At 32.0% G+C, this 27,002-nt stretch overlaps 1 protein-coding gene across 4 annotated transcripts in view; it reads right to left on the minus strand.

The window, feature by feature from the left end:
- LOC114336379 (equilibrative nucleoside transporter 3) overlaps positions 1-27,002 on the minus strand; it is a 192,941-nt gene that overhangs the window by 16,914 nt on the left and 149,025 nt on the right. For 3 of the 4 annotated variants that reach the window (XM_050655970.1, XM_050655971.1, XM_050655968.1), the window contains exons 4-6: positions 22,350-22,400; positions 19,908-20,342; positions 14,178-14,266 (exon numbers count right to left, since the gene is read on the minus strand). In XM_050655970.1, the coding sequence (XP_050511927.1) occupies positions 14,178-14,266; positions 19,908-20,342; positions 22,350-22,400 (575 nt within the window). The remainder of the gene's footprint in view (positions 1-14,177; positions 14,267-19,907; positions 20,343-22,349; positions 22,401-27,002) is intronic. The other variant, XM_050655969.1, reaches the window with a different exon arrangement.

The following is a 27,002-nucleotide window of genomic DNA, read 5'->3' on the forward strand; positions in this document are numbered from 1 at the left end:
CCAAAAAATATAAATAGTATCGAAAACCTCCACTTTTCACCCTCCGTAACTCTGGAACTGTTGATTTTATAACAATTAAGTGTAAGACGAACTTTTTTGTTTTAAATTTTATGTAGAACATTTTTGTATAGAACATTGTTTACGCTAAATCATAGTTTTAGAAATATTGACGAAAAACGTAAAAAACTGCTAATTTACCGATTTTCCCCCATCTTCCCTCCCCCAAACCGGACGCTCAAAATGGTGTAACTTTTTACTGAACAATATGTGGACCATATACAACAATTTGGTGTTGGAGGGCAACTTTTATTTTGGATTTTTAGGTTAGGCCTTTTTTTGGACCAATTGTATTATAGGTACTACTTCAGTAACTTTGAAACCGTTCATTTTAGAAGGATTATGCATAGGGCCCTTTTTATTTCAAATTTAATGTAGAATATTTTTGTATAAAAAGTTGTTTATGCTAAATCGTATAGTTTCAAACATATTTAAGAGAAACGTAAAAAATTACGAATTTATTGATTTCTCCCCCGCTCCTCCCCCAAACCCGACGCTCAAAATGGTGTCACTTTTTTCTGAACATTAATATGTGGACCATATAGAATAATTTGGTGTTGTAGATCAATTTGGATGTCTGGGTTTGGGTCTAGTTATACCATACTATAATACCTTTTTGGAAAATACGCCGAGCTTAACGTACAGTACCGCAGGATTATACATGAGTTTGGGAACTTATTAAACTTATAGGTATATTAAAAACAAATAAATGGAAGCTAAATCTAAAAAAATCATTAAACATAGTGAATAAAAATAATTTTCTGTGATATGAAACACCATATACAGAAAGTTACTGTTACAAAAACTCATGTTCACAAACAAACCCAAACGACTCCTAAAAAGGTTGCTGCTGCATCCCCGAAAATGAGCACCAGGATGGTGCCAAACCATGCCTCCTGTAGGCCCAGGTGCAAAGACGAAAATGGAGCTGGAACGCTCCAGAAGCTTGTTCCCCCAAGTGAAGTATTGCCTGAAGAGTGCAATAATTCTCTGCCGAAAAACTTATTGGATTGACTCCTTCGTTTCTTCCAACCACTTCTAAATACATTTAGTGAACTACGTTTCGAAATTCCAACAATTTAACTATCAAACGGGGTATTAACCTGTTAACTTGACCTAATTTTATCACATGCCACTCGTTGACCACCTCCAAACCAAAAGTGACGAGAAATTTCTCTGTCCCTCAAAATTATGACTCGGAACACGAAGTCATATTCACCACTAGGTGGCGTATATTACAAACCCACCAGTGATACCACAGCATAATTAGGTGTGGCATCATTGCAAGAAATTTTTAAATATAAAAGAAGTTAATAATTATAAATAGTTAATTACGAGATATAACCAATTCAGTTGGCTTTTACCTTTCTTTTTGTGAAGACAGAGAAATCAACTCAACCACCCACATACACGTGGTATGGTCATATTATGCTTTGAGGTATATCTTGTTTAAATTTTACCCATCGCCAGGGTTTAACATATAACACGTCAATGTAAGATTTTGGTCGGAGATTTAAGGGTTTTAACCCATGTATTTTTGGTGGCTTAGCATGTAGAGCTTGCTTAGAACACTGATGATGCACTCTTTAGAGCGAAAATGTTCTGTTTTTTAATGTAGCCCTTTATTGGGGATTTAAATAAATATACCTTTTACGCAGAAGATTTTCTTCAATTTTTGTAAGTATGTAAAAAAAATATGAATTTCATTTAACAGTTAAGAACCTTTATAGTTCATAATATTTCAATTAAAAGTATGTAAATAATTGAATAGTAAAACATAGTTTTTAAATACAAATAACTTTTCTTAATAACAATTTTCGATATTGTGAAATATACATACATACATACATAATCGGTTGCCTCTTTTACCATTAGGTGTCGAGGATTCCTCCTTTATATAATACTCTCTGCAAATTTACGCCACTTCTTCCTATCTGCTGCTAAAACTTTTGCTTCTTGCCACGATGTTCTGTTTCTTGAGTATTTCGTTTACACTAGTGTTCCAGCTTTTCCTTGGTCTGCCCCTCGTGCTTTTACCCACTGCTTTGGCCTCCCATGTCATTTTCACTTGTCTCTCACCACTCATTCTTATCATGTGTCCAGCCCATTTTAACTTCTTTTCTTCAACTTTTTCGTTGAGCGATTTTACCTGTAATTCATGTCTTATATCTTCGTTTCTTCTTTTGTCTAATCTTCTTGCTCCCAGCACTTTTCTTACGTATCTCATTTCTGTAGCTTGTAATCTTTTCTTTGTCTGTCATTAAGTACCCAGTTATCTGCCCCATATATTGTAGTTGGCATATATACAGTTTTATATACTGTCATTTTGGTTTTCCTCGATATTTCTTTTTTGTTTAGGAAATTTTTATACAGTGAATAATAAGTTCTCGTTGCCAATTTTATTCTGTTTCCAATTTCATCTTCTTGTGTTCCTTTGTTGTTTAACATTATTCCCAAATACTTAAAGAGGTCTACTTGCTCGATTTTTTGCCCTTCGATTTCAATATTTACAGTTGCTTCTTTGTTGGCTATTGTCATTACTTTAGTTTTCTCCACATTTATTATTAAGTTGTAGTTTTTTAGTTCTTCAGCCCAGATTCTAATGTTATCTGCGAGAGCCTTTTCAGTTCTTGCAACTAATACAATGTCATCAGCAAATGCACAGGCTTCAATTTTTATTTGTTGCAAATTTCTATATCCTATAGCGCATTTTTTAGTTTTTTTCCAACACTTTTTAATAACTTCATCCATAACGGAAATAAATAACAGTGCGCTCAACACTCCACCTTGTCTAACCCCGTCGTTATTAGAAAATTCGCCGGAGATTAAGTTACTTGTCCTGACCTGGTTTTTTGTGTTGGCATACAAACTCTTTATTACACTTACAAGTTCTTCATCTACTTCCTTGTTTATCAGGCTTTGCCATATTCCTTCTCTATTTACCACGCCAAACGCCTTTTTCATATCTAAAAACGCCAGGTACAGTGTATCGTTTTTTAACAGTGTTTTTTCAGTAATTTGCTGTAGTGTGAATATATGATCTTGTACGCTGTGTGATGGTCTAAATCCACTTTGTATATCCGCCAGTCGAGGCTCAACTATTTCTCGTAGTTTCTTTTCTAGGATAATTTCGAAGATTTTCAACTCTGAGCAGAGAAGTGATATACCCCTATAATTACTGCACCCTTTCGTGTCTCCCTTTTTGTGTATAGTCAGTATTATTGAAATGTTCCAATCCTCAGGGATTTTTTTGTTTGTCCACGCTAAATTTAGTAGGTCATGTAATTCTTGTTTACCCTGTTGTCCAAGATATTTCAATAATTCAGCATCTATTCCGTCGATCCCTGCTGCTTTACCAACTTTTAGTTTTTCTAGTGCATCTTCAACTTCTTCCATCTTTATTTTAGTTTCATAAACGTCTTCTTGCCCTCTTTCAGGTGTTTCATCTGTTATCTGTGTGCGATTCTCTGCTGTTGTATTTTCATTGTTTAAAAGTTCCTTGAAATATTCTCTCCACATTTCTATAATGGGCTCATCCTCACTTATTATATTTCCGTTTCTATATTTTATCTGCTGTAGTTTAATTTCCGTTTTACTTCTCATATTCTTTAATACTCTATAAAATAATTTTGTATTTTGGGTACTATTTTCTTCCATAGTTCTTCCAAATTCTTCCAAATTCTTCCCAGGCGTTCTGCTTTTCTTGTTTTATCCTTACTTTAACTTTGTTGCGCTGTTCCTTGTATTTATCGTATGCCTCTTGATTTCTTTTTTGTATGTACATTTTCCATAGCCTTTTCTTTTCTCTGACTTCTTTTTTAATATCGTTGTTCCACCAGCTTGTCTGCTTTTTATGATTATTTCTTCTGGTATACCCGCAAACTTGCCCTGCTGTTTCTAATAGTATTGCCTTAAATCTGATCCACTTTTCTTCCACATTTCTACTTTGTCTTCTCTTTTCAATCCTTGCAAACTGTTTTTCTGTTTTTTCTATATACTCATTTCTTGTTTGCAAGTTTCTCAGCTTATAGGTTCTGATTCTTCCGCTATAGTTTTTGTTTTTATCTGTTTTCGGTCCTCGACTTTGTTGTTATTCTTGAATACTCCTTCTAGTAGATAATGGTCACTACCTATATCATAGCTTCTTTTCACTCTGACATCTTTAACTTTACTCCTTTTTTCTCGAGGAACAATTATGAAGTCTATTATTGACTTTTCATTTCGCTGGAGCATTGCTCTTGTTATCTTGTGTATTTCTTTGTGCTCAAAAAAAGTGTTGGCTATAACTAAATCATTATCTATACAAAACTCTAGCAAACTTTTCCCGTTTTTATTAATTGTGTGTTCTCCGTGCCTACCTATAGCTCCTTGCCATTTCATGTTTTCGTTTACCACTCTAGCATTGAAGTCTCCCAATATTATGAGTGTTCCCTCATAATCTTCTACTGTCTGCTGTAGTTGTTCCCAAAATTGATTTTTGTCGTTTACTTTGTCACTTTCTCCAGGTGCGTATATTACAATCAAAGTTATAATATCGCTTTTACTACAATTCATTGATACTTTCAATAGTCTCTCATTGATGAACTCCCAATTTCTTATACCTTTTACTTTATTTTTGGGTATCAAACAGGCTACTCCTGCTCTGGCCCATTCAGTTTCCTTTACACCACTGTATATTAATAGATTTCCATCTCCTATTATTTGTGTCCCAGCTCCCTTTTTTTGTCTCAGTGATGGCTATTGCAGCATAGTTTGTATTGCTAAGGGTTTCTACTAATTCTAACTCTTTTCCACTTATTCCTCTAACATTCCATGTCGCTGTTCTCCATACCTCTCCTTTCTTATCTATAACTTTCAGTTCCATTTCTTTTTCCGTTTTCATTGCCGAATTTGTCATCATTTTGTCCGCCTCTGCTTTTATTAGTTTTTTGGATTAGCTCTGTTGCTCTCTTTTTCATCTGTTGCTTAATAACAATTTTCGATATTGTGAAATATAAAGGTACTTTATTTACTCTTGAGCGAAATTCATATTTTTTGACAAACCTCGTATAAAATTTAATAAAATGTGATATCTGATTTACCTGTTTTTTTCGTAAAACTAATAATAAAAAAGGTATCAATAGGTTCCAAGTTATGCAGACATATGTACTGCATAAGAGCTCAGATTTTTTTTTAATATCTATAATTTTTTAAGCTTCTTATTAAATGTATTTTAGGTAAATAGTACAGAAAAAAGTTTTGATGACTTTGTACAAACATTTTTTAACTGATACTTTTCGGTTTTTGTATTACATTTTTTTTATCTTTCTCAAGTTTCTCAAAAAGAAGTTTATTTTATGTGTAAAGTAAAATAATGCAGTGCATTTCAAAGATTACATAAATATCTTATAGTGGAGTCACTAAAGGTTTTCACCTCCGATTTCGTTGAACCTTCATAGATTTTCATGGAAATTGGTGAGTAGTTATAAGATAATTCAAGAAACAAATATGACATGATGCCAACTTGCGCTTTTACCCTGAGGTTGGATGCCACCCCTTCTCGGGGGTGAAATTTTTTTAATAAAAAAATACCAGAAATCGGTAGAGGGGCAACTTCTAAGCAAAATTTGTTATATAAAGTTATTAACATAAATCAATACTTTTTGAATTATTAAATATCAAAAATTTTATTTTTTCTTTCAAAAATGCATGTTTTAAACTTTTTTTACGTACTACTCAAAAACTATAAGCTTTTGTAAAAAAACTATTATTCTAACAATAAAACACTGAAAACGTTTGTTTTCTATACTTCCACAAAATTTATTATAACTAAGTGACTACAGCTGTTTCGGCGAAGTGCCTTTCTCAAGTGATATAGTTTACGATGTGTTTGCCTTTTTAAGTCTTCAACTGAAGAGGTTGAGGAGTGGGGAGCTGTTTGTCTCGAGTTGGTCATTCAGAATTATATCTGTATTTTTCAGTTTATTAATTTCCATAGATTCTAAAAAAGATAGCTTAAGGCCTTTATTTTGAATATGTAGAATTTGAAACTCTTCATTGAAAGAATGATTATGATCTAGAAGGTGAAGTGCGTATGTAGAACTGTCTGTTTTTCTATTGTTGAATGCCCTTTTGTGTTCTGCTATCCGTTTGTCAAAAGTTCTGCCAGTTTGACCGATGTACGTTTTCGGACAGTCACCACAAGTTAGTTTGTACACACCACTCTGTAGTTGCTTTCTATTTCGGCTTTTATTGTTCTTAATATATTTGCTTAAGTTGTTGTTAGTTCTGAAAGCTGGTGTTATTCCTTTCTTTTTTATGTATCTGGCTATCTTTGTTGTTATCTTGCCAGTATATGTGAGAGAGCAGAAGGTACTGGGTTCTTTCTGTGGTGGTGGATACACTAATTTCGGGGCTTTCTTATGGAGTTTTTGGTTTAAAATTTTGTTAACTGTTTGTTCGTTATAGCCGTTGTTTACTGCTATTTGTTTAATGATGTTTAGTTCTATCTCGAAGTTATTTTTTTTGTCATGGGAATTTCTGTCAGTCTATGTATCATGCTATGGTAGGCTGCTAATTTGTGTTGTGTAGGATGGGATGATGAATTGTGTATAGTTGTGTCAGTATGGGTAGGTTTATGATATACGGAGAACTCATGTTTGTTGTGTAGTCTGGAAATCGTTACATCTAGAAAGTTTATGGAGTTATTCTGTTCTGTTTCTATTGTAAACTCAATATTATTATGAAGTGAATTAATATATGATAGAAATTGGTCAAGTTGTCTGTTAGTTCCTGTAAAGCATACTAGTATATCATCCACGTATCTCCACCAATATAAGAACTGTTTAAATACGGGATGTTTAGAAATTGTTGTTTCAAGTTGGTTCATAAATATATCTGATAGCAATGGGCTTAGAGGATTACCCATAATAAGTCCTGCACTGTTGTTTGTGTATATTTGATTATTGAATTCAAAATAGTCTTGATTTATGCAAATTTCAAGAAGGTGCAAAATTTCAGACGCAATGATCGGATTTGTACTATTATGGCCTAAAAGATTTTTAACTAAAACAAAAGTTTCTGTAGGAGGAACACTAGGAAAAAGATTTTTTACGTCAAATGAAATTAGTCTGGAGTTGTTGGGCAATTGAAAATGTTGTATTTTATTAACTAGTTCTACTGTATTTTTTACGGTGAATTTAGGTGAAAATTTAGTGTATTCTGTAATAATATCTGACAGTTTTTTTGAAAGTTTATATGACGGAGCTGTATAAAAAGAAACTACAGGTCTTATTGGGTGGTCAGGTTTGTGTAGTTGAATAAAAGAGTATAATTTAGGAGGTTGTGGGTTCATAATATTAAGGTATTTCTGTTCTGTTGGATTTAGTATTGATTTTGAATTTTCAATGGCTAGTTTAATTTGTTTTCGGTATTTTTCTGTGGGGTCTTTGTTTAGTTTTATACTGTTTTGGTTAGTTAAAAATTATATTGTTTTGTTATTATAGTCTCGTTTGTCGATAGCAATAGTAGTGTTACCTTTGTCTGCTTTTGTAAATATTATGTCATGTTTTATTGATTTATTTTTAATTGAAACGGCTATTTGGTTTTCTTTGAAACAGGAATTATTAGTTTCACTACATACATCAGTAATAGATTTTGAAATGATGCTTTTTTCTATGTTTTTGGCAGTTTTGTTTAACGCTACTTCACATTCTACACCTAGATATTCTAAATTTTTTTGATTATTATGTTGAGGCAAGTTATGTTTGAATCCTTTCTCTAAAAGTTCTATTTCACTATTATTGAATTTAGTATCTGTTAAGTTTATAAATCTATTGAAAAAACTATGATTTGAAAAATTTGTTGTATGAGTATTGAGTTTTTTACTATTGCAAATTAGATTATTTAGTTTTTTACATTGTGTATTAAATTTTTTGTCTATTATATTATCTACTTCAGTTCTTACTTTAGAATCTAGGATATCAAATTCTATATTATCTAATCTATAATGTAATTCTAAATGACATACCTTAAGATAAACAGCTATAATATCTCGTTTTCTGTACTGGGTGCTCCTATCCCGTTTCAGCCATCTGGTTTGACCCTGGTGGATACCTGCTATGGCAGCGGCACTGCGGTTGTTGGTTTTTAACTTTATGTATTTCGGGAACACGTTGTTTTTCACGCACATGTTTAGAAACCAGATATTTTGTGTTGTTACTCTACGCTTTAAAAGCAATCTTGAAAACAATATGGTCAATAGCCCTGTATTGGCTTCCTGTAAATAATTGATAGATTCGACCGTTACTTGATGGAAGTTCATTTTATCTAACAATAAAACACTGAAAACGTTTGTTTTCTATACTTCCACAAAATTTATTATAACTAAGTGACTACAGCTGTTTCGGCGAAGTGCCTTTCTCAAGTGATATAGTTTACGATGTGTTTGCCTTTTTAAGTCTTCAACTGAAGAGGTTGAGGAGTGGGGAGCTGTATGTCTCGAGTTGGTCATTCAGAATTATATCTGTATTTTTCAGTTTATTAATTTCCATAGATTCTAAAAAAGATAGCTTAAGGCCTTTATTTTGAATATGTAGAATTTGAAACTCTTCATTGAAAGAATGATTATGATCTAGAAGGTGAAGTGCGTATGTAAAACTGTCTGTTTTTCTATTGTTGAATGCCCTTTTGTGTTCTGCTATCCGTTTGTCAAAAGTTCTGCCAGTTTGACCGATGTACGTTTTCGGACAGTCACCACAAGTTAGTTTGTACACACCACTCTGTAGTTGCTTTCTATTTCGGCTTTTATTATTCTTAATATATTTGCTTAAGTTGTTGTTAGTTCTGAAAGCTGGTGTTATTCCTTTCTTTTTTATGTATCTGGCTATCTTTGTTGTTATCTTGCCAGTATATGTGAGAGAGCAGAAGGTACTGGGTTCTTTCTGTGGTGGTGGATACACTAATTTCAGGGCTTTCTTATGGAGTTTTTGGTTTAAAATTTTGGTAACTGTTTGTTCGTTATAGCCGTTGTTTACTGCTATTTGTTTAATGATGTTTAGTTCTATCTCAAAGATAGCCAGATACATAAAAAAGAAAGGAATAACACCAGCTTTCAGAACTAACAACAACTTAAGCAAATATATTAAGAACAATAAAAGCCGAAATAGAAAGCAACTACAGAGTGGTGTGTACAAACTAACTTGTGGTGACTGTCCGAAAACGTACATCGGTCAAACTGGCAGAACTTTTGACAAACGGATAGCAGAACACAAAAGGGCATTCAACAATAGAAAAACAGACAGTTCTACATACGCACTTCACCTTCTAGATCATAATCATTCTTTCAATGAAGAGTTTCAAATTCTACATATTCAAAATAAAGGCCTTAAGCTATCTTTTTTAGAATCTATGGAAATTAATAAACTGAAAAATACAGATATAATTCTGAATGACCAACTCGAGACAAACAGCTCCCCACTCCTCAACCTCTTCAGTTGAAGACTTAAAAAGGCAAACACATCGTAAACTATATCACTTGAGAAAGGCACTTCGCCGAAACAGCTGTAGTCACTTAGTTATAATAAATTTTGTGGAAGTATAGAAAACAAACGTTTTCAGTGTTTTATTGTTAGATAAAATGAACTTCCATCAAGTAACGGTCGAATCCATCAATTATTTACAGGAAGCCAATACAGGGCTATTGACCATATTGTTTTCAAGATTGCTTTTAAAGCGTAGAGTAACAAAATATCTGGTTTCTAAACATGTGCGTGAAAAACAACGTGTTCCCGAAATACATAAAGTTAAAAACCAACAACCGCAGTGCCGCTGCCATAGCAGGTATCCACCAGGGTCAAACCAGATGGCTGAAACGGGACAGGAGCACCCAGTACAGAAAACGAGAAATTATAGCTGTTTATCTTAAGGTATGTCATTCAGAATTACATTATAGATTAGATAATATAGAATTTGATATCCTAGATTCTAAAGTAAGAACTGAAGTAGATAATATAATAGACAAAAAATTTAATACACAATGTAAAAAACTAAATAATCTAATTTGCAATAGTAAAAAACTCAATACTCATACAACAAATTTTTCAAATCATAGTTTTTTCAATAGATTTATAAACTTAACAGATACTAAATTCAATAATAGTGAAATAGAACTTTTAGAGAAAGGATTCAAACATAACTTGCCTCAACATAATAATCAAAAAAATTTAGAATATCTAGGTGTAGAATGTGAAGTAGCGTTAAACAAAACTGCCAAAAACATAGAAAAAAGCATCATTTCAAAATCTATTACTGATGTATGTAGTGAAACTAATAATTCCTGTTTCAAAGAAAACCAAATAGCCGTTTCAATTAAAAATAAATCAATAAAACATGACATAATATTTACAAAAGCAGACAAAGGTAACACTACTATTGCTATCGACAAACGAGACTATAATAACAAAACAATAGAATTTTTGACTAACCAAAACAGTATAAAACTAAACAAAGACCCCACAGAAAAATACCGAAAACAAATTAAACTAGCCATTGAAAATTCAAAATCAATACTAAATCCAACAGAACAGAAATACCTTAATATTATGAACCCACAACCTCCTAAATTATACTCTTTTATTAAACTACACAAACCTGACCACCCAATAAGACCTGTAGTTTCTTTTTATACAGCTCCGTCATATAAACTTTCAAAAAAACTGTCAGATATTATTACAGAATACACTAAATTTTCACCTAAATTCACCGTAAAAAATACAGTAGAACTAGTTAATAAAATACAACATTTTCAATTGCCCAACAACTCCAGACTAATTTCATTTGACGTAAAAAATCTTTTTCCTAGTGTTCCTCCTACAGAAACTTTTGTTTTAGTTAAAAATCTTTTAGACCATAATAGTACAAATCCGATCATTGCGTCTGAAATTTTACACCTTCTTGAAATTTGCATAAATCAAGACTATTTTGAATTCAATAATCAAATATACACAAACAACAGTGCAGGACTTATTATGGGTAATCCTCTAAGCCCATTGCTATCAGATATATTTATGAACCAACTTGAAACAACAATTTCTAAACATCCCGTATTTAAACAGTTCTTATATTGGTGGAGATACGTGGATGATATACTAGTATGCTTTACAGGAACTAACAGACAACTTGACCAATTTCTATCATATATTAATTCACTTCATAATAATATTGAGTTTACAATAGAAACAGAACAGAATAACTCCATAAACTTTCTAGATGTAACGATTTCCAGACTACACAACAAACATGAGTTCTCCGTATATCATAAACCTACCCATACTGACACAACTATACACAATTCATCATCCCATCCTACACAACACAAATTAGCAGCCTACCATAGCATGATACATAGACTGACAGAAATTCCCATGACAAAAAATAACTTCGAGATAGAACTAAACATCATTAAACAAATAGCAGTAGTACACCTTCTTGAAATTTGCATAAATCAAGACTATTTTGAATTCAATAATCAAATATACACAAACAACAGTGCAGGACTTATTATGGGTAATCCTCTAAGCCCATTGCTATCAGATATATTTATGAACCAACTTGAAACAACAATTTCTAAACATCCCGTATTTAAACAGTTCTTATATTGGTGGAGATACGTGGATGATATACTAGTATGCTTTACAGGAACTAACAGACAACTTGACCAATTTCTATCATATATTAATTCACTTCATAATAATATTGAGTTTACAATAGAAACAGAACAGAATAACTCCATAAACTTTCTAGATGTAACGATTTCCAGACTACACAACAAACATGAGTTCTCCGTATATCATAAACCTACCCATACTGACACAACTATACACAATTCATCATCCCATCCTACACAACACAAATTAGCAGCCTACCATAGCATGATACATAGACTGACAGAAATTCCCATGACAAAAAATAACTTCGAGATAGAACTAAACATCATTAAACAAATAGCAGTAAACAACGGCTATAACGAACAAACAGTTAACAAAATTTTAAACCAAAAACTCCATAAGAAAGCCCTGAAATTAGTGTATCCACCACCACAGAAAGAACCCAGTACCTTCTGCTCTCTCACATATACTGGCAAGATAACAACAAAGATAGCCAGATACATAAAAAAGAAAGGAATAACACCAGCTTTCAGAACTAACAACAACTTAAGCAAATATATTAAGAACAATAAAAGCCGAAATAGAAAGCAACTACAGAGTGGTGTGTACAAACTAACTTGTGGTGACTGTCCGAAAACGTACATCGGTCAAACTGGCAGAACTTTTGACAAACGGATAGCAGAACACAAAAGGGCATTCAACAATAGAAAAACAGACAGTTCTACATACGCACTTCACCTTCTAGATCATAATCATTCTTTCAATGAAGAGTTTCAAATTCTACATATTCAAAATAAAGGCCTTAAGCTATCTTTTTTAGAATCTATGGAAATTAATAAACTGAAAAATACAGATATAATTCTGAATGACCAACTCGAGACAAACAGCTCCCCACTCCTCAACCTCTTCAGTTGAAGACTTAAAAAGGCAAACACATCGTAAACTATATCACTTGAGAAAGGCACTTCGCCGAAACAGCTGTAGTCACTTAGTTATAATAAATTTTGTGGAAGTATAGAAAACAAACGTTTTCAGTGTTTTATTGTTAGATAAAATGAACTTCCATCAAGTAACGGTCGAATCCATCAAAACTATTATTACCAAAATTAAAGATAATAAAAAAATTAATACACTCCACATTAGTTAACAAAGAAAGATTTTTTTAGTAAGGAGTATATTTGATTTTTTATTAGCCTCAATTTTGATAATAATAACTTTTTATAACAACTTATAGTTTTTGAGTTATTTATGAAGAATCGGTTAAAAACATGCAGGATTATATCGGTTAATAAGTTTATATAACAAATTTTGCTTATAATTTGTCCCTCTATCGAATTGTGGGGTTATTTTTAATAAAATAATTTTCACCCCTGAGGAGGGGTGGCATCCACCCCCAGGGGAAAAGCGCAAGTTTACACCATGTTACCTTTGTTCCTTGAGATATCCTCTAACCACTCACCAAGTTTCATGCAAATCGATGGAGGTTCAACGAAATCGGAGGTAATAGGTCATATCCACCTTTAGTGACTGCACTATTAAGCTTTAAAAAAAACACCTATAAAATTGTAATATATCTGTTCAAGCTTAAGTAATACCCTCTTAAAGTGATTCTGTAAAACTATACGAAGTTTTCAAAAATTACATTTTTTGAGACGCCATATCATTTGACTTAAATTTTTGAGATTTTTTTTGAATGAAACCTCATCTAGTAAGTAGTTTGAAAAGTAAGTTAAGCAAATTTGAGAGTTATATAAGTAAACTTGTATTAGTTGCACCTTTTTAAATCATTTTTAAACAAAATTCATGTAAGTCACATTTTCCGCCCACACTGTACCTGCTTATGCATATAATTTTTTTCTTTATAATACAATTGTAAGATAGCTTTAATATTCTTCTTTCAGTTCTTTCAGTAATATGTTCAGTTAACTTAGGGCTAGGGCTTGTCTATATAAGGGCGGTTTGCCAGCGGTTTACCTCTTTTACCCCTGTTTTCCTTGGTAACTTCAAAGGCGGCATTAGGGTGAGATCAAGTAAAACAAGTAAACCGCGAAGGCGACGTTGGCAAACCGTCCACATTTGGACAAGCCCTTAACCTCGCACCTCGCCGAACTATTCCATACAGCGCTCCAATGTTTGTGAGAGGTGTGACTTGAGCGTTATAATTAAAAAATTATAGAAGCTGTAGATCTAATTTGAGAAAAATCTTTATATTAAATTTTTTATGTAAAATTTCCTGAATTTTTCAATAGTAAGTCAGTTCTTTTCTAAAGTTTATATTTTCGTAGGTATTTGAAAAAAACAACTAATTTCGCAGTTCATTTGTTCAATAAAAAATGAAGCACCCACTTTTGGAGTAGAACTTTTTGATATGTTGTATATTTTACATTTCTTAATGAAATTCCAAAAAGTTATCTTGTTTGAATTTTTCCGCAAGTAAAAACTTTATTGACTACCCTATTAAATTAAAATACTTACCGTAATTAAAAATTTGTGAGATAACAATCTTCCTACTATGGATGCAACTTCTGCTAGTAGAAAAACAAGCGTTGGTGTAAAAAATTTTTCTGCAATTAAACGAAAAAAATTACTTGGAAAGTTACTAAGAAATACGCTGCACTATAGGCTGATTTTAACAGACCTGCAAGGAGAGGAGATTTTGGCTAAAAGACTTGTCCTCAAATCTGGGGAGTGGTTTCTTCCCATCCATGGTCACTACTGGTGGTTGATTTGATCTCGCTCCTTAACACACAGGGGGTAGAATTAGGATGATTTGGTAATTATGGTAAGGGGAAAATGTGGTAATATTCTATCCAACACACTCCAAAAAACTTAAAATATCCTACTATAGTCCGTCCCATCTTGACTTTACAGTATAAGGAACAAAGGCAATCCAGTCCTTATGAGAGTTTTCGCGGAGATGCCTATTTAGTCAAAAATGATTTATAATCAAACATTAGAAAGATTAAAATTAAAACTACTTTAGAAAGGCAATCTACAATTTCAGAATGCATATGTAGAATAACTATATAGTTATAGTATATCAACTAAACTTAAAACGCATATGAATCCTAAAGTTGTAGATTGTCTTTCTAAAACAGTTTTAATTTAATCTCTCTAGTGTCCGATTATATGAAAACTCTCTAGCAATCCTAGTAAACAGTAATAGTCAGTCTCACAAGGAGACGGAACTGAGATAACATCTGGATGCCCGCTCTGTATAAAGAAAGAAAAAAGGTCAATTATAATTACGTATAGCAAGCATATGTTGGTCTAAATGCCAACAAAAGGCCACCAAGTTGGAAGCTGAATAAGTTTCAACGACAAGCATGCTTAATATACTCATAACAGAAGCCGACTTCGATGTACTGCCGCAACCGCCTTAATGGAGGTCATATTTGACCTCCATTATGGTATTGGAGGTTCTGTATGTCCTTGCCTCCCTCAGGTAGGGACATACCGAAGGCCAATTAATTAGTCTCCAGGAAGCAGGGCAAAAGGATACCAGGATCAAATATGGAGTAAATATAATATAAAAAGGAATGAATCCATCCCATTGGCTGTCTACCATAATAAAAATTACTAAGGAAGTAAAAATCTTCCCTTGTAGATGGTATATAATTTATTTAAAATTTTCTAAAATAGATCCAAGTTGGACTTGAAGTGGGTACATCACTAGTACAATACAAACGTTTTCGAAATAATTAGTCCATCATCAGGTTAAAGTCTAAAATAAGTAAACCACTGTATAAGAATGACAAAGTTAAATTTTGACTGTTAAAAAATTAGGAAAAATTAATACTTATATTATAGGATTAAGAAATAAGTTTGTTATTTAAGTATTAATACTTTTACCTTATATTCATTTTATTTAAAAACAAAATTTTCTTCTAATTTTCTTTAGGTTTTCTTTTTATTCTTTTCTTGTTGGCAAAACTTTCGCTTTCTGTAGTCAAAATAATTCTATGTTATTATTGATTTAAACTGTTTCATTCTTATTCATTTATTTAATAGTTAATTAAATTCAATATTTTAGAATTTGTTTGCATTTTTATAATACAAAATCACTTTACATACATAAAATTCATAATCTAGAAGGTCTTGTCAATAGTTTTCAATGTCAAATTTCAATCAGTCCGTTTCCCACTGTCTTCAACATAACCATGTAGTTTGAAGCTAAGATGAAGTCTCCATTATGGTTTAAATACACTTTATTCTTGTAACATCGACTTATTGTCACACTCGATGTAGCCGAAATGGCTAATTTTTTATATTAGTAAGGTCATTCGACCTACCTCAGTAGCTGATTTCAACTATTTTGGATCTGGAGTAAGCAACCACATGTTTTAATTTTTCCTAACTTTTTAACAGTCAGAATTTCAACTTTGTCATTTTTATACAGTGGTTTACTTATTTTAGGCTTTAACCTGATGATGGACTGATTAGTTTGAAGACGTTTGTATTGTACTAGTAATGTACCCACTCACTTTAAGTCCAACTTGGATCTATTTTAGAAAGTATTAAATAAATTATATACCATCTACAAGGCAAGATTTTTAAAGTCTAAGTTTTTCAACCTAATAAAATATTTGTAAAATAAAATATTTTTAAAAGATTTTTAATTGAAAAACTTATTGGACCATTTTCCTGGTGACAACCTCCATGGATTCTAAAAATTGCAAGCCAGATGGATGCTGCAGTGAAGACAAAAGGGAATTCTAAAAAGCTGCAATTCACAACCCCGTCTACAGCTTGGTAAAGTTCCAACGGAAAATGGACCTAGTTACTCTATAGGAGTAATACTTATATAAAATTAAAATGTATACCATTTTTATTCAGTTGCAATGCGAAGCCAAAACTGTCTTAACTTTTACTTAGGTTACAGAGCGCAACCAGTACTCTTTTCCACCAGTACGACGATTTCACCTCTTGTTAGAGGCTCTTCAGAGAATGCATAGGCTGCTATCTCTACTCCAGGTAAAAATTTTCGACATTTATTAGTCCCCCATTGCAACTGACGTGAAGGTAGTAGGTGCGTAGCGGCATCTGCTAAATGAAAGTTTTTTAACCTAATAAAAATATTTGTATAACTAATGGGGGAATAATAAATGTCGAAAAACAGAAAAAAAATTTTTACGTGGAGTAGAGATAGCAGCCTGTGCATTCTCTGGAGAGCCTCTAACAAGAGGTGAAACCTAAGTAAAAGTTAAAACCGATTTGACTTCGCATTGCAACTGAATAAAAATGGTATACATTTTTATTTTGGAAGATTTTTACTTCTTTAGTAAGATAAATATAATTTCGAAAAGCTATTTACTGTTTTCTTTCCAGGAAGGGACTAATGGGAGTCAAATAAAATACATATTATTATGGCAGATCAATGCTGGTATAGAAACGACTCTAAAACCTATGCTAGGCTAACTTAGAAGGCAATGTTATATGGAAGAAAACCGTGGTTAAGGCTTAGTTAAAACATAGGTACCCTCTATACCTACTATTTTCCAAGCGAAAATTAATGGATGGTATGGAGATGCTTACAGGAACTTCTGAAGCAAACCTGAAAATTTTGTCTGATACGAGACTATGACGAGACCTCGGAACACGTTCTGTGGAAATGGTCCGGGTTGGATAAAATAAGGCTCGATACATTAATTTGGACTAACAAATCTCTGGAACTTCCAGTATATTGTGATGAGAAAGACGGGAGAAAAACCAGCATGTTTTACGATTATACAGGGTGTAACAAAAATACAGGTCATAAATTTAATCACATATTTTGGGACCAAAAATAATTTGATTGAACCTAATTTACCTTAGTACAAATATGCACATAAAAAAAGTTACAGCCCTTTGAAGTTACAAAATGAAAATCGATTTTTTCCAATATATGGAAAACTATTAGAGATCTTTTATTGAAAATAGGCACATGATATTCTTATGGTAGTAGTATCTTAAGAAAAAAGTATAGTGAAATTTGGACACCCCATAAAAATTTTATGGGGGTTTTGTTTTTCTAGACCCCCCGAACTTTTGTGTACGTTCTAATTTAATTATTATTATAGTACCATTAGTTAAACATAATGTTTTAAAAACTTCTTTTCCCCTTAGTACTTTTTCGAAAAATCAGCTTTTATCGAGATATTTTGAATATTTGTCAAATCCACCACATATTTGTATATGGCTAAGTACGATTATGGAGACTTGGTAATAATATGAAAATTTATTTATGATTTACATTTTTAGGTATATATTGAACCATATTAAAAAAGAAACCACATCTCGATAAAAGGTGCCTTATCGAAAAAATACGAAGAGGCAAAAAAGTTTTAAAAACAATGTGTTTAACTAATGGTACCGCAGTAATAGTTTAATTGGAACGTACACAAACATTTGGGGGGTTTAAAGGAACAAACTCCCCATACAATTTTTATGTTAACATATTAAAAAAGAAGCCGCAACTCGTTAAAAACTGCCTTATCAAAAAATATTAAGGCTATGGGTACATAATTCGCAAATATTTTACGTGTATCCCTATTTTTTCTGTCTTTACACGGCAAATTACGTGTGGTAAAATTCACACTGTTATGGATATGTAAATATTACTAGAATGTCACTCTACTTGAAAATGTCATCATTAATTTAAAGAGATGGGTTTTGAATGTTCTTGGATAACTGTTATTTTTATAATTGCAAATTATTAGATCAGTTAATAAATGTGATAATTTTTTCACTAACTATGTATTCAGTGATTGTAATAATTTATTTGTACAACAAAGACTAATACTCAATCGAGAAAAGAGGAAAAGTGTTAAAGTGATTTTTTAATAATATATTGTTATGGAACGCTTACAATTTTGAACATCTTTAACAACAAAATACTTGGATCACAGAATATATTATCCTGATGTATTCTCTGCTTGGATCTTCCACAAATAATACACAATAAATAAATTTTTATTAAGTTCACGTCTTAAATCAATTATTTATCAAATACACTATATCAATAATATTTAATCAATAACTCAACATATTCCCGATGCAATGTCAAATATTTAAAATTGTCACTGATTGTCAGTGTCTGCCTGACAATATATGCTGACAATATTATATTAGGCTGAGTGCGTTGTAAGACAAAGATAGAATTGGAAAATATTACCACCGCATTGTGTTCATTTTTTTCGAATCCTGAAAAAACCAATAAATATTTTTGAAAAATTTAAACGCAGAATGAAAGACCAAATTATTACCGAGGGCCGAAAGTCCCTTAGAATAAATAAAAAGTTTATTTTGAGTGATATATTTGACATTAAAAATCACACTAAATTTTCTCTTAGTTTTTCACCCCTGTAACTTATTCAAATAAACATTATAGAAGTTCTCATGGACTTTCGGCCCTCGCTAATAACGTAATCTTTCATTCTGCGTTTAAATTTTTCAAAAATACTTATTAGTTTTCTCAGGATTCGAAAAAAATGAATCCCCATTTGAATAGCATTGCAGCCGAAAATACGTACCGATCCTCTTAAAATATTGAATTAAACTAATGGTACCACAATAATAATTTAATTGGAACGTACACAAATGTTTGGGGGGGGGGTTAAAAGAACAAAACCCCTATACAATTTTTATAGGGTGCACAAATTTCACTATAATTCTTTTTTAAGATGTTCCTGCCATAAGAATGCCACATGTCCATTTTCAATAAAAAATCTTTAATAGTTTTCGATATATTTAAAAAAAATCGATTTTCATTTTATAACTTCAAAGGGCTGTAACTTTTTTTATGTGCATATTTGTACTAAGGTAAGTTAGGTTCATTCGAACTATTTTTGGTGCCATAATATGTGATTTAATTTATGACCTGTATTTTCGTTATACCCTGTATAGTGAGATACTTGCCGGAATATCAAGAAAATATAAACTGACAAGAACGAGATCGTCAGGAGGACTCTTTAAAAGTTGGTGAGATAGCTGACAGTTAACGTAACAAATATGTAGTGCTATGACCTAAAGATCGGACAAGGACAACCTAAGCCCTCATATAAGAGGAAGAAGGAGATAAAAGGAACCATCAATATGTGTTATACCTAGGCAAACACCCATATCTACTCAACAAATTATTATCTACTTAAAATATAAATTAGGTTAATTATAAATAAATTAGCTTAATAAATGCATATTTTTGCCAGTTTAGAAATTAAAACTTACGTGTCCATGCAGTCTTTTCGTATGCATATTCAGATTCCACTAAGGTTGTGATCGAAGGATGGACGAAACTCAACGTGAAGAACAAAATTCCAATAACTACCAGGACAGGCCAAAGTTGCACTATCAACTTTTTCATTTCGTCAAATTTGATGTGTTCAGCATGTTTATCTTTTATATTTTCAACCTCGTAGTATCTAAAAACATGTGATCTCCTCGCAATCATAACAAACATTAACGAGATTGTTATAAGCGTGGTTCCTGCAGTAAAATAAATTAATCCGGATGTGATGCTGTTGTTGGTAACAGCCACCGCAACGAGCTGTAAGCTAGTAGTCAGAACTGTTCCATTTTGACCAATAAGGTAGCAGAACATATAGCTTGGAGGTAATTTAGCAATTAATATAACTGATGACATTTGAAACGTTGCTACTCCAGCTGTAAGAAATAATTACTATATTTAGTATAAACAGATATACATCCATAAGTCAAAAAATATGCATAACTATAATAACTCTCTTTGCGATTTTGTTTATTAATTATACAGTGTGGCAAAGCCAAATGGAATAAAATCATTATTTCGTAGACCTGTGACTTCACTAGTATCGTATATACTATACTAGTGACGTCATCCATCTAGGCATGACGACGTAATCAATGGTTTTTTAGAGAATCGGGATCGTGTGCTAGCTCATTTGAAAGGATAATCAATTCTCTAGTCAGTAATATAAACAATTTTTTTAATTAAATTAATTTACGCAAAGGGAAAAATGTATGTAATTTATTTAATTCAAAATACATTTTACTGCTGTCAGAAAACAGAAAAATAATTATTTGAGAAATAAGCATTGCTTTTCGCTTAAATTAAATGTTTAAGCTGCCACCCACCTGCCCACCTGTCTCTTGGCAGTTTGAACGTTTAATTTACGCGAAAAGCAATGTTTATTTGTGAAATAAACATTTTTTCTGATTTCTGATTAAAATGTATTTTAAATTATATAAATTGCACACATTCTCTTTTTGTGCCAATAAATTTAATTTAAATTTTTTTTGGACACCCTGTATAAATAATTATATTAATGTTTGTATTGCTGAATAGAGAATTAAATAATCTTTCAAATGAGCCAGCCCGCGACGCGACCCCTATTCTCATTAAAAAAAAATTATCGATTACGTTATCACGCCGAGATGGATGATGTATTATATTATAATATACACTATATTACACTATTATTGTTCCGGGAAGAATTAACCGATAAAATAATATATTAATGCGTAGAAATTATACTTTATTTTCAAGAATAAATTTTAAAGATATTTCAAAACAATATTTTTATTATAGACTAGACCGTGTAACAAAAATACAGGTCATAAATTAAATAGGTCGATCAAAACTAGATCGATTGAACCTAACTTACCTTAGTACGAATGTGGATATAAACAAAGATACAGCCCTTTGAAGTTACCAGATGAAAAGTTTTTTTATTGAAAATGGACATGTGGCGTTCTTATGACAGGAACATTTAAAAAAAAATAACAGTCAAATTTGTTCACCCTATAAAATTTTATGGGGTTTTGTTCCCTTCATCCCTCCAAACTTTTGTCTACGTTCCAATTAAATTATTATTGTGGTACCATTAGTTAAACACAATATTTTTAAAACTTTTTGCCTCTTTGTATTTTTTCGATAAGCAAGTTTTTATCGAGATGCGGCTTCTTTTTTAATATGTGTACATAAAAATACATATTATGCAGGGTTTGTTTTTTAAACCCCTCAAATGTTTGTGTACGTTCTAATTAAGCTATTATTGTGGTACCATTATTTAAACAAAGTATTTTAAATTTTTTTGCCTCTTAGTATTTTTTGGATAAGCCACCTTTTATCAAGATGTGGTTTCTTTTTTAATATGTTTCAAAATATACGTAACAATGTAAATTAATTATAAATTTTCATATATTTCCAGGTCTCGTTATTAATCGTACACCATATACAAATATGTGGACGATTTGACAAATATTAAATAAAAAATGGCTTATCGAAAAAGTACTATAGAGCAAAAAGGTTTTATAAACATTGTGTTTAACTAATATATAACTGGTACCACATTAATGGTACCACATGAATAATTTAATTGGAACGTACACAAAATTTGGGGGTTTAAAGGAACAAAACCCTCATAAATTTCCACAAATTGCACTATAATTTTTTTATAAGTCGTTCCTGCCATAAGAATGCCATATATGTATCTTTCCAATAAACAATCCTTAATAGGTTTTGATATATTGGAAAAAATCGATTTTCGTTTTGTAACTTCAAATGACTGTAACTTTTGTATGTGCACATTTTTACTAAGGTAAGTTAGGTTCAATCGATCTATTTTTGATCCCAGAATATGTGATTTAATTTATGACGTGTATTTTTGTTACACCCTGTATATTACTTACCACTATTCATCATTAACAAAATTACAGTTAGCGCAAAAAATCCAGTTTGCCCTAAAATAAAAAATATTGCAGATTATGCATGTAATTACACAAAGATTAGTTTATAGAATATTAGTACAATATATTTATTGTGCTGTATAATTAAAAATACCTAATTGAGGGTAACTGGTTAGTATGGTCCTCAAGAAATACAGGGTGTTTCTTTAATAATTGCAAAAAATTTAACTGTAGGTTCCTTGGCTCAAAATATTATGGTTTAATCCAAATCACCTAGTCCGAAAATGCTTCCTAAGGGAGCTAGAGCTCTTTGAAGATGGCGTCTTTTAATTAGTTTTTTTTATATCTCTAGAACGCTTCTATTTATAAAAACGTAAACTGGTACGTCTATTTATCTTCCAGAGATAAATTGATTCCCTAAATTGCAAATTTCTAGTCCCTTTTGATTAGGGCAACGGTTATTTTAGCGCATGACATTTTTGTCTTTAACTTTTGTCTTTAACTATGACGCTTTTATCTGGCAATCTCGCAAAACAATGATTTAGTGCACAATGGGGTGTATTCTGTAACACTTTTTTTTTAAATTTTAGAGACCTCTAAAATTTTAGCGCCCGCTAAAAATATTTTGGTATGTTTTCTGTAAATTATGCATCCGTTAAAATCATAAACTAAATCGTTAAAACTCCCCCTAAATAAAAATAAACTTACGTGCATAGAAATCGGCCCACTTAAAAATTTGGTCATTTTTGATGTCTCATATTTCCTAAACCTGTTGGCCGATTTAAGTAATTTTTGAAGTTATACTTCTTTACGCGCGATATGAGTGTGAATTTTAATAGGATTAAAACCTTTGATCCCAGCGCAGTCGCATTACAACTTTGTTCTGATTGGATGTTCAAATGACATGACAAAATTATCCAATATGGCAGCTGTGGCACAGCTGTGGGACTGTGGTTTGGTTATGTATGGTTGTTGTGTTTTAAAATTTGTAGGAAGAGAAACAACAAACAAAAAGTTAGTTAATGGTTATACTGCCTTTTTAAATAGTTTTCATATTATATTTTTGGACTTATTAACATAGAAGAGATGATTGTTGCATGCCAATGTGAAAGCCCATCAAACTGTGACTAGTATGAGTGCCGCAAAATTACTGATAAAAAACCTATTAGCTCGAAGGCGTAGAGAACTGTGGATAACAACAATCAACCGCGACGATCTACGATCTCGCTTATTCAAAGCTAAAGAATCTTACACTGGTAAGTGTTTTAAAAATAGTTGATCGAATTTTGTTATGATATTTGAACATAGCCACTTTGCACGATGCAAATGATTGCGAAATTTATTAGTCGTTATACGGGCTCTGATTGGGTGTTGAAATGATCTGTCAATAATAAATAATTGTTCAATATGAAGGTAAACAAATGTATAATATATTAGTTTTATTGTTGTGAGGACAGAAACAAAAAAGTTTATAATTGTAGTGATTTTTAAATAGTTTTTAAAGCAACAGGTACGTAATAATTGTAAATGTATCATAGGTATCTACCTATTTGAATCTACCAACATACATAGTATGTAATACTTTTATTTACATAATTTGATTACCATCAAAATTTCTATCAATATTCACCTAATATATTGTTTTCTTACTCTATGTTTTGTTGTATTTTTTCAATTCTAAATCATTTCAATTCAAAATCAAAATAATTTGATTTACATAATTCAAAAATGTCAAAAGTTTAATCCGTTTAGTTAGTCGATCTTCGCACATAATGACACACTGTCTCCGTGGCGAAGCGTTTAATGCGAGTGAACCCCAATACAACGCCAATACCAGCCGCGCTGGTAAGTTGGTTCGAATCCCAATAGAAACTTTTATTTTTTTAATTTTTTTTTATACATTTTATGATTGTAAGTATAATTATTATATAATTTTATTTTCAGAAAATACCTATTTAGTTAAAAAAATTTCCGACAATTAATCTTCAGAAATCATTTTTGGAATTTTTAATGTGTTTGTGTGTGTTTTATTCTTTTATTATTTTAATTTTTGGCACTGTTTTAATAAAAATGTTTGAGAAGTAGTAAGTAAAAATTACTTTAATATTTAAATAAAATATAAATAAAAAGTATATTAATTTCGTTTATAATTATATAATCATATAATAGAAGTATAACTTCTTACGTGCGTACAAAGTACACACACATTCTTTTTTTTGAACATATTATAGCCTGATCGGCTTTAAAGTTTGTCGCATTTATTTAGAAACACCGTGTATTGACGAAGAACATGCGTAGTTGTTAAAGTACCTAACTTTTTTATTATCCAACACAAACGAATGAATCAAAAAACATAATGTTAAGAAAACCTGAGGCTATAGTTGGGTTTTAATTTCAGTATTTTAGAAATGCTAGAATATTCCACAGGGTTATGCGAGCTTTTAGAAAAAAAAACACAGATTGATTGGAAAACCTGGTTTACAATGAAAATTTACCTGTTTAGCAACAATATTATTTCTGTGGTATTTTTAAAGAATCACGCTATAACATGTTCAAAAAATCACTTAAATCGGCCAACAAGTTTAGGAAATATGAGACATCAAAAATGACCAAATTGTTAAGTGGGCCGATTTCTATGCACGTAAGTTTATTTTAGAGGATGTCAAAAGGTACCCGCTAAATTTTTAGCAGTTCGTTAAATGTGGTTTGATTATTTTTGTTTAGTTATGTACCTATATAAATAGTAGTTTGTTATTTATGTATTTATAATGGAGATAAACATTTGAAAATGGCAAATGGCTTTTTATAATGTATTTGGTGAAGAAGTAATAAATAATAGTGAAAGGTAAGTCTCAGTTTACTTTACAATCGACACACTACACCTATAACAAAATTCAAATTTTTGTTTCTTTTTGTAGAGCTGAATTCAGATTACAACAAAAACAGTAATTGACCTTAAAGTAACTACAATTACCGTTTCAAAGGAAGTAGTTACACGTACACCACATACCTACCTAGAAATGTGATTGAAAAAGTGTTGAAATCAAGATGTTTGTCAAAGCAATTAAATCCTATTAATGCAGGTAAAATTATTGTGGAACATTACAAAACGTATCAGATGTATATAAAGATGAAGTTCCAGAAGGTATCGAACCAGATGCAGATGAAGAAGATGACCTTAATGTAATTGAAAATAGACCATTTGACCAAAATTAGTGCAGAAGGGGAGAAGAATAATACGATATGCAATTTTTCAACAATATTTTTTTAATGTATAACTTTATAAATAAAAATGTTTAATTGGAAAATATGAGTTTTACTAAAAGTAATTAACTAAAATAAATAATTTTCTAGCAAATTTCTTCTTCCTTCTTAAGATTTTTGGCATCTGACAGTCAGTTTTCGGTCAATTTCTAGGTTAAAAGTAGTTCAAAAACGATCAACGTGCGACGTTGCCGTATTTATTCCAAAACCTTTTAGAGGATTCCTCTAAAAAAATATTTTTGCGGTCCTCTATAATCTCTGTTTATAGAATATCAGTATAACCTATAAGTTTTAGAGGACCGTTAAAAGTTAAATTTTAGACGCCTTTTAAATTTAACAGCAATGTTACAGAATACACCCCAATCCATTTTAAATGGATGTTTACTCTTTGCACTAACGCGCTCAACAGAAGTTTCCTCTCCTTGATTTGCTACATGAGTGGCCTTCGCCAGGGCCGCCGCTAAGGTGTTGCTGCCCGTGTGCAACTTAATGTTTGCCGCCCTATTCCAATTTCAACACTTTAGAAAAATGTACCTTACTCGTATTTAAAGAAATGTGCAGAAGTAATGTGTTAAGTAAATGTCTTGTTACTTTGAAAAGTCGACTTCATTGTCTTTCCAAAGAGACGCTAATTGTATCTGAACGTCTGCTGTCCTTTCGGTGAGTACCGATTCCACAAGGATAGAAACTATTTTTACCTATTATTTTTAATAAATGAAATGTCTGTCTGTCTGTTCTCTTCTCCCTCGTTTTCTCTTCCTGTTCTCTTTCTTTCTTCCTCTCTCTTGGTTTGCTGTTTCTCTCTTTCTTCCCTCTTTCCCTCTTAAGTTCTCTGTCATTTCCATTGCTTTTGATTGTACTGGTTCTATGTAGATCCGATTTATTCCTATTCTTCCACTTCTCGCCTCCAGCTTTTCTCCCCTCGAGTTTCGTCCCTTCCTTTTTCCCTCCCTCTTTTGTTTTCACTTTCGCCCCCGCTGCTCTCTTCCGCCTTTATTGTTTTTCTTTTTTTGTCCCATGTTTCTTCCCACGAGTTGGGTCGTGCTGATCAATTCAGTGGGACAGTGCGGCATTGCCCCTCTAAGGCTATTTTCCACTCGGGTCTATCTCCCTTAGGCATCGCTTGTATTTAACCCATTATGTTACCCCTGGGCCATCACCGATTCGGCATAATGGTGTTACACCTTGAGGTTGGGGTGGCGATATATTAGGATGATACATAGCCGTCATCCCTATGCATATCAATTTGTTTTCAGTTCCACCACTGGTTTCACAAGTTTTCTCCTCGGGTATAGGTTTGGGTACCTATGATGGGTAGGGGTGGGTGTCGTATGATAGTTGAGAGTACAGTGGAACCCCGATAAGTCGGCCCCCGATAACCCGGAAGTCCGG

Source organism: Diabrotica virgifera, chromosome 7 (assembly GCF_917563875.1).
Source record: "Diabrotica virgifera virgifera chromosome 7, PGI_DIABVI_V3a".
NCBI lineage: Eukaryota > Metazoa > Arthropoda > Insecta > Coleoptera > Chrysomelidae > Diabrotica > Diabrotica virgifera.